We start from the raw sequence: 19,723 nt of genomic DNA, 5'->3' as shown, positions 1-19,723 counted from the left end.
TATGATTCTATCCCCAAAACCCAGGAGGATTGGGGATCCGGCGCACTGCTCGCAAAGCACAATCAGGGGCCCAGCACCACTTGTTTATTATCGGCAGGTTTCCTGGTTTTTTTTGGGTGTAAACTCTTCCCCACAGAAGATCCTGGTGCCCCTTTCCCAGCCTCCCACAAACCAAACGTGCGAGTGTGGATTGGGGAGGACGGTGCACCGGGCTATGACCCAGCGGGGTGCAGCCTGCGCCAGGAGCACCCGCAGCCTTCCCGGTGCACCCTCCTACTGCAGCATCCTCGGTGCAGCCCGGGGCACCCACAGCCTCCCCAGCGCAGCCTCCCCGCCGCACGTCCATCTCTCCTGGTGTCGCCTCCCGGTCCCGCCCCTCGGTGCCGCCGTGACCCCGCGGGCGATCGCTTCCAGGGCGGTCCCGGCTCCCGATTTGAAAATGCGGGGCGGGGCGGTCGTTGCAGCATGAGCGGCAGCGCGGGGTGGGACGCGGCGCAGCGGCGCGCCTGGCTTCGGCGCTTCTACCGGCAGCGGCAGAAACGGCTCATGACCGTGAGCGAGGGGGACACGGCGGGGGGATGCAGGGGACGCGGGGGGGCGGGCGAGGGGCCGCGGTCACGGGGAGACAAAGGGTGCGGGATGCAGGGGACACGATGGGAGGGATGGGGGGACGTGGGGGTCATGGGGGGATGGGGACCTGGCATCGGGAGGATGTGGGGGTGAGGGAACACAAGGTTCGTGGGGGGACCTGGGGACAGGGAGGATGGAGGGCACCGTGGGGGCACGGGGAGACAAAGGATGGGGAATGTAGGAGGCAGGACAGGCTGGCATGGAGGAGGGGGGGCATAGAATCATAGAATAGTTAAGCTTGGAAGGGACCTTAAAGATCATCTAGTTCCAACCCCCCTGCCATGGGCAGGGACATCCCACTGGATCAGGCTGCCCAAGGCTCATCCAACCTGGCCTTGAACACCTCCAGGGATGGGGCAGACACAGCTTCCCTGGGCAACCTGGGCCAGTGTCTCATCACTCTCATGGGGAAGAAATTCTTCCTAATGTCCAGTCTAAATGTGCCCCTCTCCAGTTTATACCCATGGGGAGACCTGGGTAGACAGTGTGGGGGATGCAGGAGACACAATGGGGGGAACATGGGGGTTACGGGGACCTGGCATTGGGAGGACCAGGGGCATGGGGGAACACGAGGGGACACTAGGAAACAAAGGGTGGGGGATGCAGGGGACACAATAGGCAGGGATGAGGGGAAGGTCATGGGGGGACGTGGGAGTCACGGGGGGTGAGGACGGGGTGCAGTCAGTTGGGGATGGGGAGGATATGGGGATGAGAAGGATGGGGCTTGTGGACTTGACAGGCAGGGATGGGGAAGATGGGGGGGACACAGGGGTCACAGGGAGACAATGGATGGAGGACACGGGACAGATGTGAAACACGCAGACAGGAAGGATTTGGGATGCGGAAGACACCAAGTGGTGGGGGGCACAGGGGACACAAAAATGGGGATAAGGGACACCAAGTGGTGGGAGGCACAGGGGACACAAAAATGGGGATCAGGGAGATGGGCAGGACACAGTGCAGGGGTGGGAAGGATGGGAGGCATGAAGGGGGCACAGGGGTCACTGGAGGCAAAGGGTGGCGGATGCATGGGACACAAGAGGAGGGGACAGGGAGGGTGGGGGACATAGGAGACACACGGGGGTCATGAGGAGACAAAGGGTGGAGGACGCAGGGGATGCGTGGGACATGAAATACATGGACAGGAAGGACATGGGATGCAAAGTACATGGGGGTACACAGGTCATGGGGACTCAAAAATGGGGAATAGGGATGTGCAGGACAGAGCACAGGGGTGGGAAGGATGAGGGGACGCAGGGCACAGGGACAGAGAGGGTGGTGAACGTGGGGGATGTGTGGGACCCAAAACACAAATGGGACCCAAAACCAAATGGGACAGGAAGGATGTGGGACACAAAACCAAATGGGACAGGAAGGATGTGGGACACAAAGGAGATGAGGGGGACACAAAGGTGGCAAAGGATGGGGAATATTCGAGACATGAAGACAGAGATACAAAAGATGGGGGGACATGAAGGACAGGGGACTTGAAGGACACAGGATGTGAAACCAGGCACAAAGGGCAGGGGATGCAGAGCACATAGGGACACAAAGGGGATGGGAGATGTGAAAGGCCTGGGGACATGCGGCAGCAAGAACAAATGCTTGGAAGGGGACTCGCTTCCCTGAGCAGTTACCAAGGAAGACGAAAAAAAGCTTCTTTCGGCTTAAAACATCTCAATGATGTTTTTTTGAATTTAATAACATAAATCCTGTTCCTGTGGAGAGGTTGGGAGTGTGGGTACTCGCTCCCCCTTCCAAATCGTGCCTGAGCCCGCAGGTCACTCTGTTGCAGGAAAGCAAGTATTAATCGTTAAAAATCAACACTGCTGAGTAAGTGGCTGCCCCAAAAGAGGACTTTTCTGGAAAAGTCCTTCTCTGCAGCACCTGGGAATCTTGCCCAGGTCACAACTCTTGTCTGGTGGATTTGCAGTGGGGTTTCCCAGGAACAGGGAAATTGGAGGCAGTGGCAGTGCCAGTCAGGACAGCCAGCTGCCGGCACCAGGCACCCTTCCTGCTGCAAGGAGGTTGCCTGGGCCAGACGGTCTTCAGAGGGGGTTCCCAGCAAAGCACAGGATGGGGAAGCGCTGTCTCACACCCCTCTTTTCTCCCTGACATGCTGCAGCTCTTGATTGCTCGCCGGAGGAGGACCAACTGCTACTTTTACCCCCGTGCCTGGCCCAGCCTCAGGAGCGTGGACTGGTGGGAGCGGGTGGTCCTGAAGGAATTTGGGCCCCAGGACTGGCTGGAGAAGTTTCGGATGTCCAAGGAAACCTTCTTCTTCATCTGCAACCAGCTGCGGCCTGGTCTGGCTCCACACAGTGCCCACTTCCACCCCACCCTGCCCCTGGAGAAGAGGGTGGCCGTGGCTCTGTGGCACTTGGCCACCAACGTGGAGTACCAGACTCTCAGCCCACTCTTCGGCGTGGGGCCCTCCACAGTGCAGACATGTGTTCGGGAGGTAAGCTACGCTATTGTCTTGCTGCTGAAACCCCTCTACCTCCGAGTGCCCAATGAGAAGGAGCTAGAGAACATGGTGCGCATCTTCTGCACGCGCTGGGGCTTCCCGCATTGCATCGGTGCCCTGGACAGCCTCCACATCCCCATCCACCCGCCCCTGCGCCTCAGTGCTGACTACTGCAACGGCCAGGGCTGGCACTCCATCCTCACGCAGGCCACCGTGGATGGGCTGGGCCAGTTTTGGGACGTCTCCACCGCCTTCCCCGGCAGCATGGAGAACAGTGCGGTCCTGGAGAGCTCCAGCCTGTGGGTGCTTGCTAAGGAGGGCAGGCTGTGCCCCAACCCTCCCAAGCACTTCATGGGGAAGGCGCAGAAGTACGTGCTGCTGGGTGATGCCACCTACCCCTTGCAAGACTGGATCCTCAAGCCCTACCAGGAAGATGAGAATCTCACTCAGCGGCAGCTACAGTTCAACTACCGCCTAAAGCGAGCGCACAGCGTGATTGAGAACGCCTTCCTGCGTCTGAAGGCACGCTGGCAGATCCTCCTGAAGTGTGATGACTGCAGCCTGGAGCTGCTGCCCACCCTCATCCTTGCCTGCTGCATCCTGCACAATGTCTGTGAAGCCCATGACAACCCCTTCAACGAGGAGTGGTTGGAGGGCACTGAGCCGACTGAGCTGCCCAAGCCCTACCAGCCCGCGCCCGCCACCATGGAGGATGTTCGGGCTGAGCAAGTGCGCGAGCTGATGTGCCAGTACTTCGAGAGCTGTGGGGAGGGCTGATGGGGTCAGGGGAGAAGCAGCTGTGTGCATCCTTGCTTACAGACTTCCCTTGGACTCTGGCAGACATTGGCCCAGTGGAGTGTGCTATTTGACAAAGGACCGTACCCTCTCACCTCTGCTGAAGGCTGCACCATCTGTTCCCGGGGTGGGGAGGGGGTTGCTGTGTTGTGCTTTTGCTGAGTTTGCCACAGTGCTTTCAGGCAGTTGAATGTATTTGTGCCCGTACTCTCTTCCAGGATTTGAGTGGTCTGGTGGCGTATTGTGTGAGTAAAGCGGGGATCGGGGCTGGGAGAGGAAGGAGCTGCCTGGGTCTCCCTTTCCTGGGAGCAAGTCTGTGCCCCAGGGCCCAAAACTGGCAGGAAGCTTGGAATAAGGCAAAACTCCTATCATAGAATCACCAGGTTGGAAAGGACCCACTGGATCATCAAGTCCAACCATTCCTAACACTCCCTTATACCATGTCCCTAAGCACTTCATCCACCTGTTCCTTAAACACCTCCAGGGAAGGCGACTCGACCCCCTCCCTGGGCAGCCTCTGCCAGTGTCCGATGACTCTTTCAGTGAGGAATTTTTTTCTGATATCCAGCCTGAACCTCCCCTGGCAGAGCTTCAGGCCATTCCCCCTTGTCCTGTCCTCAGTCACTTGGGAAGGGAAGAAACTTGCTGTGTAAACACAGTTGGGAGGGTAAGGGAAGGAAGAGGCAGAACAGTGCCTGGCCCGGGGCTGGCACCAGCCCGCAACGAGACTGCATCTGCAAACTTCTGTTCTGTTGCTGTTCAGATAGAAGGTGCCACTTTTCAGTGAGCTGAGCCACCACAGCCTGGCACCCCTCCCTGCTCCTCTCCAGAGGGGTTTGCCATGGCTTGGCCGCTACAGTCCCACGGGAGGCGCCTCTGACCTCTGCTCCCAGCCCAGCTGCGGGGCAAGCAGCAGCACCCAGCCCTGCCCCACGTGTCGGCTGAGAAACCAGCGGCTGGGGGTCATTCCCGTTGCCCTCCCGCCGCAGCCCAGAGACAAGGGGCAGCTGCAGCAGCGCCGCACGGGGAAGCAGGAAGCGGGGCAGACTCGTCCAGCCCTGACCCCACTCACGAGGACCAGGGATACGCAGCCGCCCCGGGCAGGCGAGGATAAACGAGCCGGAAGGCGGCTGCCGGCTCCTCCCCATGGCCGAGCGGGGCCTCCTCCGCCCTTCCCCCACCCTCTCTCCCGCTGCGTAAGCGACGCCGCTGGCCACGTTCTCTGGCCGCTCCCATTCGGCCGGAGCGGCGGGGGTGTGTGTGTGTGGGCGTTTAGGAAAGCAGCGCCCCCCACTCACCCCGCAGGGGCGGGGCGGTTCCGCACCACCCCCGGCAGCGTGATGGTTGGCGCCACGCCGTGGTCACGTGACGGTGCTTACACTCTATGGCCGTACTGGGGTCACGTGATGGGCCGGCGCGGCAGCCATGGCGGCGCGCGGTGAGTGAGGGGTCGATCGCGGGTATCCTGTCACGCCGGGACCGGGGGTTCCCTGTGGGTCTCCTGTGGGCACACCCTCACCCCCCGCCACTGTCGGGCCGGGACTCCTTGCCCTCCCTGTCCGGGTGAGAGGCCGGTCCTGCCCGACCCCCAGGGCCCGGCCTCGACCCCCGGACCCCCCGGCCCTGCCTCCCGACCCTCAGCCCCCCCGCAGGCTCCCCCCCGGCCCCACTCCCCGACGTTCAGGGCTCCCCCAGCCCCTCCCAGCCTTGCCCCCCGACACTCAGGGCCCCACCAGACCCCCCCCCCCCCCCCCCCCGCCCTGCCCCCCGACACTCAGGGCCCCACCAGCCCCCCAGGCCCTGTCCCCCGACCTTCAGGGCCCCCCCAGGCCACCTGGCCCTGTCCTCCGACCCTCAGGAACCCCCCAGGCCCTGCCCCCCGACCCTTAGTCCTCCCCCGAACCCCAGGGTCCCTCGGCCCCCAGGGGCCGGACTGTGCTCTCCTATGAATCCTTTCCCACTCTCAGGAGTGTGACTAGCAGGAGCCGTGCTGAGCCCTGCATGTGCTGAGTCCCGCGTGTGATCAGATCGTGGCCCCCCCCCCTCCTCCTGCCACCATGGTGACCAAGGAGGAGGTGGAGGCCATTGGCCGAACGCTGGTGGACTCGACCCAGCCCCTGTCTGCTCGGTTCCGGGCTCTCTTCACCCTGCGCAACCTGGGCGGCTGCACAGCTGTGGACTGGATCAGCCGGGCCTTTGCGGATGACTCTGCGCTGCTGAAGCATGAGCTAGCCTACTGCCTGGGTCAGATGCAGGATGAAGCAGCCATCCCCGTGCTCATCCGTGTGCTGGAAGACACAGGCCAGGAGTCCATGGTCAGGCACGAGGCCGGTACGGTGGCAGCCCCTCTGGGTGCAGGGGAAGAGTTCAGTCTGCAAGGGCGACTTGTGGGTGCTTTCCCTCCTACTGAACAGCTTGTAATGGCCTGACCCAGCTTGGGTGTTGTGGGTTGGACAACCCTGAGGCATTGAACTACTTCGCCATGTCCTCTGTCTGGACTGGCTGGTCGAGCCTTCTGCTTTGTGCTGGCCAAGCTGGCTCCTGCTGTGTTTCTGTGCCTGGCTGTGTCATTTGGGATTGGTCACAGTCAGGCCCATATCCCCACTGCAGAGGGAGGCGAGGCTTTGCTGGAGGACACAGCAGAGCCCTCCTTGTGTGGATACCTCGATAACATCCTGACACATCCTTCCTTCAGGTGAAGCCCTGGGTGCTATTGGGAATCCTGCTGTGCTGGATATCTTGAAACGCTACTCAGAGGATCCTGTGATTGAGGTGAGACTTGGGGATGGGAGCATTTCCTTGTGGTGCTGCACTGCTGGCCCAGGCATGCGAGGCAGGGCTCTCCTGAGCAGCCCCTGCCCATGGACAGGGACACCAGGAGCAGTGTTCTGCCCTGTGCTGGTGACCTGGGCACCCTCCCAGTGCCATCCTGCAGCCAGGGCTCTGACCCTGTCCCCGCAGGTGGCAGAGACATGTCAGCTGGCAGTGAGGAGGCTGGAGTGGCTGCAGGAGCACAAGCAGGAGCCAGACACCAGCCCCTACCTCTCCGTGGATCCTGCTCCCCCTGCTGAGGAGACAGATGTGTCCAAGCTCCGTGAAACCCTCCTGGATGAGTCCTGCACCCTGTTTGACCGCTACAGGGCCATGTTTGCTCTGCGCAACCTGGGGAGCCAGGATGCTGTGCTGGCGCTGGCGGATGGTAAGGGCCAGCACGAGGCTGCCTCCAGTCTGCACAGGTTAATCTGGGATTGGTTCCATTGAGGGCTGCCAGAGCTGTGGGGCTCCTCTTAGGCTCTTCACATATTTGTTTTTAGAGCTACTGTCCCTGTGCTTGCTTGCAAGAGCCACATCACAAAGTGCTGGGTGCTGTCTGGTGTTTCACAGCCCCTTTCGCTGTCCCTTTCTACGTGGTTCCGAGTGGGAGAGGACATGATTTGTAATGTATGATTTGGGACCAACCAGCCTGGGCCTGTGTCTCCTGGTGGGACCCAGCCCGAGGGTGTCAAGGTCCTGCTTTCCCATCCTAGATGGTCGGAAGCTGCCTACCTTGTCCTGAGGTTTGGGAATAGCTCTAGAGAGGGGAGTGGATGTCTCCTGAGTGGGGAAGGGGCAGACCGCAGCTCAGGAACCTCTGGAACCCACCTCCCAGTCCAAGGGGAGTAGATGAGGCTGTTTGACCATTAGGGAGGAGCTGAGGGCGTTTCTGCACTGTGACATGAGGTGTGCAGGGGTCTGTGAGCTCTCGCTGTGGCTCTTCAGTCCTGCGCACAGTGGGACCTGAGGCTGTGGCTGCGCTGCCAGTCTGCCCAGGAGCATCGCAGTGGTGGGGCAGGACCCAGGGGCAGTGCAGGCTTGTTGGGGCAGATGAGGGTGCTGGCAGCTCTGCAGGAGCGTGGGTGCTGCTGACATAAGTGTGCTCCCCTATGCCGTGATGGCACAGCCAGGGCTGCCCCAGATGTGCAGGGTGAGGGAACTGAGTGGCACAGCCCTTCCCTTAGGTGTTTTTCATCCTCTTCCACAAAAGCTCCCACAAGTCTGGATGGGTGACTGCCAGCTCTGACCCCCAGGCCACACCTTTCCTGGCAGGCTGAGAGAGTTGGGGTTGTTCAGCCTGGAGAAGAGAAGGCTCCAGAGAGACCTTAAGAGCAGCTTCCAGTACAGAATGGGGCTCCAGGAAAGCAGGGGAGGGGCCTTTGATCAGGGAGTGTAGGGACAGGACAAGGGGGGACAATTTTCAGCTGAAAGAGAGGAGATTGAGGTGAAATATCGAGGAGAAATGTTTTCCTAGAGGGTGAGGAGACCCTGGCTTGGGTTGCCCAGGGAAGTGGTGGCTGTCTCATTCCTGGAGGTGTTCAAGGCCAGGTTGGACGGGGCTTGGAGCCTCTGATGCAGTGGGAGGTGTCCCTGCCCATGGCAGGGGGTGGAACTGGATGGGCTTTGAGGTCTCTTCCAACCCAAACTGTTCCATGATTCTATGATTCCCTGGCTTCTGAGTGGGGGGTTCCAGCCAAGCATCCAGGTGCCGTTTGGGATGGTGGTGGCTCATTCTCCCCTCCTTCCCACAGGACTGTGCTCCAGCAGTGCCCTGTTCCGCCACGAGATTGGCTACGTGCTGGGCCAGATGCAGAACGAGGCCTGTGTCCCGCAGCTGACGGCTGCGCTGTGCAGCCACACCGAGAGCCCCATGGTGCGTCACGAGTGTGCCGAGGCCCTGGGCTCCATTGCCCGTCCCTCCTGCCTGGAGACCCTACGTGCCTTTGCCTGCGATGAGGAGCGGGTGGTGCGGGAGAGCTGCGAAGTGGCACTGGACATGTATGAGTATGAGAACGGTGCCCAGTTCCAGTACGCTGATGGGCTGTGCAAGCTGCAGGCCTCTGCCTGAGCCCTGCTGTGGGGGGCACGTGCTGGGCACGCTGCCTCAGCACCCCTCGGCTGCGCTTCCCTGGTCACTCATGTCAACGTGGATTCATGCCTTGCCATAGTGGAGGTGGAAGAGGAACTGAATTTGCTCTCTGGCACAATTACAGCTGCCTTCTCCCTCCAAATCCAGGCTGAGCTTTTACTTGCCCTTCCCTCCAGCCTCTGGTTCCTGGATCTGCCAGGACCAGTGCAGCCTGCCTGCAGCCTGGCTTGGGGCTTGGACCAGGTGGGCTCCACTCTGCACGTCGGAGCCTGTCTGCTGCATGGGGCCTGCAGCTGTTCCGGGCTTGTGCTGCCATGGTGGCTGGGTGTGAAATAGCTCTGTTTGCTCTGCCTGAGTTTTGCAGGGGAGCCAGGGCTGCTTTGGGTGCTTGCACTCATAGATTGTAGCAGCAATGCCTTGAAATTACCCTTGGTGCTGGTGCTAAGCTGGGTCTCTCCTTGGCTCTGCGGTGCAAGAGCTGCTGTGGGTTTGGCCTCTCCTGTCAGGGTAGGCCAGGGCTGTGCTTGCAGCAGCCTTTGCCGTGGGATGGGGTTGTTTTGTGGCAAAATTTGGAAGATTTGGCTGCGCTTTTTATTTCTGTAGGGAATGGCGCTGCCATTAGGGCTTACAGCGTGAGGCAGAGCCTGCCTGGACTTTCCCCCACATTTAACCAGGCCTGGGAGGGCTGAGGCTGGTGTCTGTCTACCAGCGCCCAACCAGCGTGGGCACGGCGGGGCTGGCAGGGAATAAAGCGCTGTCGGGAGGAGCTCCCATGTGAGTCGAGCTGGGATTTAGCCCTTGCCTGTATATGGGGTTTATTCAGTGTTGCAGGGTAAAGAGCCCCCGGGCTGCCATAATAGAATTATAGAACAGAATCATTTAGGGTGGAAAAGACCTTTAGGATCATCGTGTCCAGCCGTAGTAGAAGGAAAGAGAGCAGGGGGTGGGGTCTCTGATGGCATGGAGTAAACCCTTGCTCCCCACAACCCTGCCAGGGGTGGGGAGGGGGCAGGTGTTCCCATGGGTCCTTGCTGATGAGGCTTTTCCTCTTGACTGAAGCCTTCCTGTGAGCTGAGCTCCTCGGCCCAATCCTCTTAGTTCCTAAAGCCGCTGCTGCAGCTGGCTCAGCATTCCTGGGGCTCTAGTGCTTCAGAGCACAGCTGGACTGGGGAGCTCAATTCAATATCTTGTGGAAGGGGGTTTTACTGGAGACATGACTAGTTTTGGGTTGCCTGTACACACTTATACCTGCATGCCCAAGTGTTTATATATACACACTTATACCTGCATGCCCAAGTGCTGTGGGTGGGGTTGCATGTGACATGGAGGATGAGGCCCCCGAACCTCTGTTCCTCAGCACTGGAGACAGACTTGATGTTTTCTCACCCTTTTGGTGCAGCAGCTGTTATGGGGCTTCTTGTGCCCCTTCCTCAACTCTCTGTAGCACCTGGGTGATAAGCAGGACCTGGCTGGCATTGCCAAGCTCTGGGGTTTCTGCTCCATGTCTCTGTTCCAGCAGGCGATGGGGCAGGGGGTGCCATTCCCCCTTGCTGTGTTACTGGTGCGAGGTGGCTGCTGGCTCCACACTGGTTCCTCATCATCGGGCAGACTTTGACACTGCCAGTGTCTCCCCGGTTTTTGCTGGAATGTTTATCCCCATTTCCCACCCCAGTCGCTCTAATCCTTGCTTGCCATTGTTCTCCAGCGTTTCCGCAGGTGGCTCACACGGACTGTGCAGGGTTGTCTTCAAATCTCGCTGTGTCAGCATTTGCCTCTGCTCACCCAAATGCCTTTTAAGCCCAAATTGGAATGAATCTGGCATTTTTGTGGTCAGGTTTTGGCCAGGGGTGACCTGGGTGTAGGAGGGCCTGGGCACTGCGCCCTGACTTGGCACTGAACCCTGTGCACACCTTCGTCCCTCCCTGGCCAACGCAGCCTGGGAAGGGTTTGGGTTTCATTTCCAAGGCTGCTGCTGCTCTGGGCCTCCCGGTGCAGAGGGCATTGCTTTGGGTGTTGCCTGCAGCCTGCGTGCCCCTGCAGGCTGATCCTCACTGGAGGAGCCACGCTGGGCACCAGGGCACTTCAGTGGCTAACGCGAAACTCTGAGAAGGTGGCAGCCCCTCACTGTGGCTGGGCTCGGTGTGGGGCTGCAGCACCCATCCCTCTGCCTGTCACCTCCTGCTCTCAGAGGGCGCTGTGTCCTTTAGGAGAGTGAGCTGCTGCCAGGATTTCACACCATCTGCTCAGGAGATCTGGGCCCTGCCAAGGGGGTTTAACCAAGGTCGTGGACGAGCAGAACCCTGGGGGCGCTCCTCCCCATCCCTGCCTCTGAGGCTTCTCTAGCTGCAGGTGGTTCTTTATTCCCAGGGGGCTGGGGATACCTGGGGTGCTGCTGGAAGGTCAGACCCTGGAGACCCTAAGCCACCTCTGGTTGCCCCCTGTGCTGAGCCTGCCGGGGCTGTGCCCGGATTAGCGAGCGCTAAGCTCCTTTCTGCGGATGCTCCATCCTCCAGCAGCAGTGGGCAAGCAGCTCTCCGCTGCATGGAGATGAGTGGCACTGCCACCAGGCATGGGGACTGCCCTGTTCCCATGAGCTGCCGGCACTGAGGAGCCTCGCGGACCCTGATGCCACTTCTCTCCTGCAGCACGGCACAGGCTTGGGGCTGGGCTGCGAGGGGAGCTGGTGATGGCCCTGGCAGGGGGCACGCCGCTCCCTGGCACCGGGCAGGTGTGGGGGGCGCGGCAGTTGCTGCAGTCCCCCCCTGAGCAGGACGGGGTGCTGTACGTAGACTACAAGCCCCCCGCGCTTGACAGCATCCGTTTGCCCCGCTATGTCGTTTACCTGGTGATGGCAGCCAGCCTTGTGCTGGTGGTGGCCTACGCCATCGTGGGGCACCTCATCAAGGACCTGGTGCATGACTTCGCTGGTGAGTGCTGCTCGGAGCAGGGTTGAGCTTTGGGGCTCCTTGTGGGGCCAAGCAGGGGGTAAGAGGGGCCCCTCAAACCCTAAGCCTTTGCCATGGTGCCATGCCGCTGACGGCTCCATCTCTGCCCCTGCAGACTGGGCATTTGGGCCTAAGCCAGAGGAGAAGGTGGCGGTGATTGGCGAGGGTTCCGCACCAGAGGTGGAGTGGCTGCAGGAGGATGGGGCGCTGGCTGAGGGGAAGCTGGAGGGCAAAGACGTGAATCCCCTGCCTGGCATGGACACCCCAGTGCGGCTACTCACTGCCGCCCCACGCAGCTCCATCTCCTTCGCTGACTCCCACAAGAAGAATTTTTTTTAGGACCAGGTTACCCTCTACCCCCCCAGGACCCTGCGGCTGTGCCCAGCCCTCGTCTCCCAGCATGGCCCCAGCCCTGGGTGCAGGGAGGACGCTGCCCAGTGCTGCCATGCGCTGTTCCCGTCCCTGGCACAGCCACACACGCTGTCTTGGGGCTGCTGTTGCTGCCCTGCAATAAAGCAGCGCCAGCCCCGCTCGCTCACCCCTGAGCCTGGTGGGGCCGTGGGAGGTGGCAGCGCCGGGACACCCTGAACTTTGGTGGGGATGGTGGCGTCCTTGGCAGAGGCGTGCAGGCCATTAGGAGGGGCACATGTGGGTACAGGGGGTGGCAGTGGGTGCTCAGGGGGCACCCCTGGAGAGTGGGCATCAACACGCATGGGCAGAGGGGACGTGAACGTGCGTGTGGACATACATGCATGGAAACACGGGTGCACGCACCTAAGAAGGGATGCAAACCAGTACAACCATGCACAGGTGCAGAGGGAGGGACAGACAGATGGACTCTCAGGCTGGGTTTACCCTTGCCAGCCCCACTGGTGCCCTAGCGCTGTCAGGCTGTGCCCCTGGCTGATGGGGCAAAGCTCAGTGGCACCCACAAGTTCCTCAAAAACCAGTCTTAGGGGGCAAAGCACCCGTGAGCCGCATGTGGGCTCTAGGTGGGAGCACTGGGGATGGGGGTCACGTAGTACTGACCCCCCTCTCCAGCCTTAAACCCACGCTCGGGCTGGACCTGCCCCCCCCCACCATCCCTCTGGTGGTGACTCTGTCCTCATGTCCCTTCTCCACTCCTTGGGCACTCGCCGTGGGCAGGGTGGCCCTGTTGAAGCCCGTGGTCTGGCCCGGCTGCTGCTGTGCCTCAGTTTCCTCTACGCCCCAACAGGAGGGGGCTGTGGGGCGCAGCTTGCCCTGCCAAGGTCTCACTCATGACACTGTTGATATTTAGCTCTGTGTGGTACCCGGGCACTCCCTGGGCATGAGATGAGGTCCCACTGCCAGTGCCCGCTGCAGCTGGGCCCCAGCTGGCCTGGGTGGGGGCTGTGGGGAGCCCAGCACTGCCCACCCCCCATCCTGCCCCATCCCTGCAGTGAGGCAGCGTGGGGACATGCAGATGGGACTCTGGCCTGGATCTGCCCCAGCCCTACCAGTGGCGATGAGGATGCCGTGTCCCACGGGCAGAGGGGAGGGTGGGCACTGTTCTGCAGATCTGCCCTTCCTTCCTTCCTTCCTTCCTTCCTTCCTTCCTTCCTTCCTTCCTTCCTTCCTTCCTTCCTTCCTTCCTTCCTTCCTTCCTTCCTTCCTTCCTTCCTTCCTTTATCCATCCACCCACCCACCCTAGGATGGTCCTCAGCTGCCACTGTGGTGCCTGAGGTGGTGGCTAGAGGTGCCACCTCCCAAGAGTTCCAGGAGCCACGTTGCTATGGCACTTGTCCTCTTGAGCCCAATAAAAGCTGCTCATTGGCCCCGGGTGCAGAGAGCAGCACCTACGCTTGGCCCCGGCAGTGGTGCGGGAGAGGAGCCCAACTCAGAGTGCAGGATCTGCTGGTGCCCCCTCTTCTGCCAGCATCCACCCCAAAATGCTGAGGGCCACGCATCCCTGCTTGCTTCTGATCCTTCTGCTCCTCATCACCGCTGCACAGGGACAGACTGGTAGGTGCCCCATGGTCCCCCGTGTCCCCATGCCCTGCGGTGCCCTTGGGGGTGGCTGTGCCCACCCTGGTGCACCACATCAGTTCCTGGAAGACCTTCCCAGTAGGACCAGTCAGTCCCAGTTCCCTGGCAGCAACCATCCTAGGGGCAGAGCAGAAAGGTCTGGCCCACTGTCCCCAGTGCGCTCCCCCTTTCCCCCCCCCCCCCCCCCCAATCCTTCCTGGGCACCTTGCTCTCTCCTGGGGACAGGTTGGATGTGTCGGGGGAGGCTTCCTTTGCACCCAAGGGATGGTGGGGAGGGAGTGGTGGGGAGAATCTGCCAACGTCCCCCGATGGCCCCGGCATCCCCCGGCACTGGGCTCAGCACAATTGAGACCCTGTGCCACAGGCTGGCAGGTCCCATCCCCTAGAGGATGGGGTTTCCCTGAAGCTGTTCCCATCCCATCCCTGTCCTCATCCCCATCCCTGCTTTCATTTCCATTCCCATTCCTGTTCCCCTCCTTGTATCCTTCCCCATCCCCCCTGGTGTCCCCACCACCATCACAATCCCTGTCCCGGTGCCCCTGCCATGCAGGCACAGGCCAGAGGGAGCTGCAGCCCTGGCTTGTCGGCCTCACGGCCGTCGTCGTCTTTCTCTTCGTCGTCTTTGTGCTGCTGCTGGCCAACCGCCTCTGGCAGCTCCGGATGCGCAGGTGGGCAGGGGTGACATCCTGCACTGCCCCTCCAGGCCCGGCCGCGCCCAGGGCTGCTGGGTGGGCACAGGGCTGCCCCGGGCTCGGCTCAGCCTCTGTCCCCTCATAGGAAGCGTGGCCGCCAGGACAGCCTGAGCACTGACAGGTACTGACCCAGACACTGGGTGGCACTGAGCTGTCTCTGGGAGGCTCTGGGTGGCACTGGGGTGTCACTGGGAGGCACTGGGTGGCACTGGATGGCATTGGGCTTGTGGTAGGTGGCATTAAGATGCTCTGAGCTGGCACTGGGTGACACTGGGAGGCACTGGTGGTGCTGGGCTGGAACTTGGTTGGACTGGGCTGGAACTGGGAGACACTGGGTGGCGCTGGGAGGCTCTGGGCTACCTCTGGGTGTCACTGGGGTGTCACTGCATGGCATTGGGCTGGTGGTGGTTGGCACTGGGAGGCTCTGAGCTGGCACTGGGTGATGCTGGGAGGCACTGGTGCTGCTGGGCTGGAACTTGTTCTGGTTGGGCTGGAACTGGGAGACACTGGGTGGCGCTGGGGTGCTCTGGGTGGCGCTGGGGTGGCGCTGGGAGGCTCTGGGCTACCTCTGGGTGTCACTGGGGTGTCACTGCATGGCATTGGGCTGGTGGTGGTTGGCACTGGGAGGCTCTGAGCTGGCACTGGGTGATGCTGGGAGGCACTGGTGCTGCTGGGCTGGAACTTGTTCTGGTTGGGCTGGAACTGGGAGACACTGGGTGGCGCTGGGGTGCTCTGGGTGGCGCTGGGGTGGCACTGGGCAGCACTGGGTAGCACTGGATGGCATTGGGCTGCTGGTGGGCTGCACTGTGAGGCTCTGAGCTGGCACTGGGTGACACTGGGAGGCACTGGTGTGGCATTGGTCTGGAACTTGTTCAGACTGAGTTGGTGCAGGGCTGAAACTGGGAGACACTGGGTGGCGCTGGGAGGCTCTGGGCTGCCTCTGGGTGGCATTGGACTGTCACTGGGAGGCACTGGGGTGCCACTGGAAGGCACTGAGTGGCACTGGATGGCATCGGGCTTGTGGTGGGCAGCACTGTGAGGCTCTGAGCTGGCACTGGGTGGCGCTGGGCTGAAACTGGGAGGCGCTGGGTGGCGCTGGGAGGCGGTGGGTGTCCCTGGGGCGGGGGGCCCGTGCCCAGTGCCGCTCAGCGCCCTCCCCTAGGCCGGAACCCGCGGCCCCGGGCGGCCCCGAGCAGCGCAGCACGACCACGGCCCTGTGAGGCGCAATCCCGTCCGCGGCGCGCGAATCCGCGCCGGGTTTTGCGAGGCGGCCCCGGCGCGGGAGAAGCCGCGGCCCCGGCTGCCGTCAAGACGCGACCTGGATCGCCCGCCGGAGTTGATCAGGAGCGGCCCCGGCCGCTGTCACCCAGTAAAGCCTCGCTGCCTTCGGTTCGAGCCGCTGGTGTCGCCTGGTCCGAGGGGGCTGGGAGGGTCCTGAGCAGGGGGGGAGACGATGTCACACGGGGGAGGGTGGTGACATCCCGCGGGTGAGGCGCTGAAGTCGAGTGCACCAAGTGTCACCTGGACCAGGTGCTGATGCAGAGCAGGTGGCAGCAGCGCCCCCCCCTCCCCCCCGCCGGTCCCTTTCCCCACCTGCTCCCCCCGACTCCACCTGGGGCTGCTCCCCTAGCACGAGCACCCATGGGTGCATCCACTGCCCGGCACAGCTCTGCCCCAGTACGCCCCAGTACACCCCAGTGCCCCCCAGCTGGGATACCCGGTCCCTCCCTAGGTGAGCACCATGCCTCGGTTTCCCCAGGGCCGCGAAGGAAGAGCGGAGCCAGGCTGGAGTTGAAGCATAGCTTGTTTAATTTTTATACATTTTATTTTTTGTCTTTTTTTTTAAATTTTATTTTCTTTTTTTTAACTTTTTTTTTTGTCTGTCAGTTTTTTGTTTTTGTTTTTTTTCTTCTTTTTTTGTCTCTTTTTCTCTTTTTTGCATAAGGGAGGGGGGAGGAAACCAACCAAAAAAAAAAAAAACCAAAACAAAACCAAGCCCCCAAAAATCCCAAAACAAAAGAAACAAAACAAAAAATAACAAAACAAACAAACGAAAAAGCCCCAAAAATCCATAGTGAAGGAAGTAACAGGGGTGGCGGCGGGAGCGGCGGCTGCATACAATGGTATAAAATCAATCGACTATTGTGAAGCACCGAGGAGGCGAGCGGGGGGACTCGGGGGGCTCATGCTGGGCTGGGGAGGCTCGGCTCGGGGGTCCCAGCCCCCGCTTGTGGCCCTGGGGCACTCGGCGGGTGGCATGAAGCGAGGGTCCAGCTTACAGGGAGTGGGGGGCCAGGACCTCGGGGACCCTCACAGCAGCGGGGATCCCCACGGCAGTGGGGATCCCCATGGCAGCGGGGACCCCCACGGCAGCTGGACCCCGCATGGCAGGGGTGGCCGGCGGCGCAGGCACTGCGGCGGGATTTTTGGTATGGGTGAGTCGCGGGCCGGCCGGCTGCCGCTCGATGCCTTTTGGGGTGCTTTCTCTCCTTTTGCTGCTCTTTCTTTGTCAGGGGGTGGGGGCCGCCCCCTCTCTGCCCACCCATTCCTGTGGGCATCGCATGGGGCACCCATGGGTGCTGCTGCCCGGGGGGCACCAATAGGTGCTGCTGCACCCTGCCTGTTGCTGCCTGGGACACCCATGGGCGCAGCTGCATCCTGGATGCTGCTATGCAAAGGCACCCATGGGTGCTGCCCGCCCCAGCCGGCGGCGGGAGCTGGGGGACAGAAAAGCAGCGATTCCAAACTCATAGTACAAAAGATAAAGAAACAAAACAACACCAAACAAGACATATTTTTATATATATATATATATATATATATATATATATATGGATTTTTATATATATATATATTCCTTTGCGCTTTAAGTACCTTAACTGTGTGTTGGCGACAGAGCCCCGCGCCCCCGGCCCTGCAGCCCTATACATACATGTGGAGAGATATAGCTCTATGTACAGGTTTTTTGTTGGGTTTTTTTTTTTTAATTATTTATAGGTCACAAGGACTATTTTTTTAATTAATTTGTTTTTAAGCTGATAAGCCGAACTAAAAACCCTCCAGGAGAGACTGTAGTGCATGAAACCCCGCAGGAGCCTTGGGCGCTGCGATTGTCTGAGCGAACTCCACACATCCCCCCCTGCTGGAGTACCCCCCAGAGCCTCCTCAAGGATGGGGTCCCCTTGGAGCATCCCCAGGGATGGGGTCCCCCCGGAGCATCTCCAGGAATGGTGTCCCCCCAGAGCTTCCCCAGGGACAGGGGTCCTCCCAGAGTGTCTCCAGGAATGGGGTCACCCCCAAGCATCACCAAGGATAGGGTTTCTCCCTGGAGCATCCCTAGGGATGAGTTTCCCCCCTGCCCCAAGCATCCCCAGGGATGGGGCTCCTCACTTTGCACCCCAACTATGGCCACCGAGCCTAGAGGATGCGGGGGGGGGGGAATTAAAAAATAAAAGGGAAAACGATTAAAAAAATACAAATAATACAAATTAGTGGTGGTTCCCCCTCGGGCGGGAGCCCCAGAGGGGACGGGGGGGTTGCATATTCCCTTTGGGCAGGGGGTGCAGCCCCAGGATGCTGAGGGGGGGAACAGTGCAAACACCCCTGGGGCTCTGGGAAAGGCCCCGTCCAGCCTCCCTGCTGCCCCTCCAGGCTGGGGGCATCGACTCGATTATTTTTTGCCTGTGTTTACCATGGGTTAAGGTGCTTTTCTTGTTGGGGGGCGCGGAGGCCCCGGGGCGGCGGGAAGGCAGCAAAGGCAGGGACCCTGGCTTGTGCCCCTGGTGCTGGGGGTCCCTTGCAGCAGGTGGCCCAGGCCAAGAGGCGCCCGCGCCCCTCGCCTCCCCCCCAGCCCCCTGTACCCTCCCACAACTGCTCCAGTCATCACTGAGAAATGCTTCTCAATGTCTTATTTTTCCCACTTTGAGCGGATCCTTTTCAAGCCTTAAAACCCCCTTTTTTTTGGGGGGGGTTACACCCCCCCCCTCCAATTTTCTCTCTCATTTTTATTTTTTAATTCTATTTTTTTTAAAAATCCTAGTTTTTGACATTTCTTCTCCCCCATCTGGACGTTCCCCACCCGCTCCCCCCTTGCATTGTTCTTGCAGAAACCAAACCTGCTTTATGCACCTTGCATAAAGAACAAGGCTCCCAAGGTTCCCCCTGCTCTGTGGGACCCCAACAAACTGCAGCAGAGGGGTGAGCAGGATGGGACCCTCCTCCTTCCCTCCAATACTTTCGGACACCAAAACAATAAAACCCCCTCAATGAAAATGGTTAAAAATTGCTGACAACAATATTTTCTTCATTACAAAGCAGCAGCGATGTCTGGTGCCACCCATCGGTGTGACAGCCTCATCAGCCCTCAGCCTCGGGGGCCTGTCTCTCTCTCTCTCCTGCTTGGAGGGGATGCTTGGGTTTTAAGGCAAATTCTGGATTTTTTGGGGGTGTTGGCCCGCGCTGGTCGACTGGCGCAGTGGGGGAATGGGCAGAGGGCCAGGGAGAGAGGACTATGCCTGTTCCCTGCTGTGCCCACCAGACCCGGGAGATGACACTGATGGGGATGGAGGCTCAGGGGGGGCTGTGACCCCCCCCCCAGCATCAGCCCTGGAAAGGGGCACAGCTACATTCACATGGTTCCATTCCTGTCACGAGAGCAGCTGGGCTCAACTTTCCTGGCCCTGTGCCCCATTGAGAACCAGTTTAAAATGGGGGTCCCCAAGGTGGGGGGGGAGATGATGTGCCCCCCCTGTAAGGGGTCAGCCGTGGGGGGGGGCTCCATCCCTGCATCCTCACCCCTCACCTGGGTTCTCCAAACATTGTGGTGGGCTTTGAGCTGGGGGGGGGGGCCTGCTGCCTCCTGCCTCACTGCCTTTGGTTGCTGGAAGCTGAAAAACAAAAGACACTCCGCCCCCCCCGCAAAAAAAAAAAAAAAGGAAAGGAAAAACAATAAAAAAGAGAGAGGCAAAGCAAAGGGGTGACCAGCCCCCCCCCCGGCCCCCCAAGCCCCCCTCGCCGGCGCAGCGGCTATTGCATATTCCGAATGTTGGTGCAGAGGATGCATCGCTGTTACCAACTGGAAGACATTTCCGAGGGGGGGTTGCATGTGGAAAAATTGGTTGAAAAAGAAGAATAATCGAGAGAAAAGGGACTTTTCTGGCCGAGAAGAAGCCATGCAGGGGGCGAGGGGGGGGCGGCCACCCCCTGCCCCCCGGGAGCCCCGAGCATGCAGCGACTCCCTCGCTCTGATTTCGGTTCCGGTAATACTTAGTCTTGAAGGCAAGGC

The 19,723-nt window shown here is 60.5% G+C and overlaps 2 protein-coding genes across 2 annotated transcripts; both read left to right on the top strand.

Annotated features, from left to right (window-relative positions):
* Nucleotides 1-405: 405 nt before the first annotated feature.
* On the top strand, nt 406-4,291 carry LOC104062092 (uncharacterized). Its single transcript, XM_054049875.1, has 2 exons — nt 406-552; nt 2,756-4,291. Exons 1-2 carry the CDS (start codon nt 466-468, stop codon nt 3,872-3,874), a joined length of 1,206 nt encoding a protein of 401 aa, XP_053905850.1. The 5' UTR covers nt 406-465; the 3' UTR covers nt 3,875-4,291.
* An 899-nt stretch (nt 4,292-5,190) lies between these two features.
* DOHH (deoxyhypusine hydroxylase) lies at nt 5,191-9,566 on the top strand. Its single transcript, XM_054049876.1, has 5 exons — nt 5,191-5,330; nt 5,860-6,223; nt 6,588-6,664; nt 6,854-7,091; nt 8,458-9,566. The coding sequence occupies exons 2-5, from the start codon at nt 5,950-5,952 to the stop codon at nt 8,772-8,774; spliced, it is 906 nt and encodes a 301-aa protein (XP_053905851.1). The 5' UTR covers nt 5,191-5,330; nt 5,860-5,949; the 3' UTR covers nt 8,775-9,566.
* Nucleotides 9,567-19,723: the final 10,157 nt, after the last annotated feature.

This window comes from Cuculus canorus, chromosome 27 (assembly GCF_017976375.1).
Source record: "Cuculus canorus isolate bCucCan1 chromosome 27, bCucCan1.pri, whole genome shotgun sequence".
Taxonomy (NCBI): Eukaryota; Metazoa; Chordata; class Aves; order Cuculiformes; family Cuculidae; genus Cuculus; species Cuculus canorus.
The sequence above is the reverse complement of the archived record's forward strand: the minus strand, read 5'-3'. Positions and strand labels throughout refer to the sequence as shown.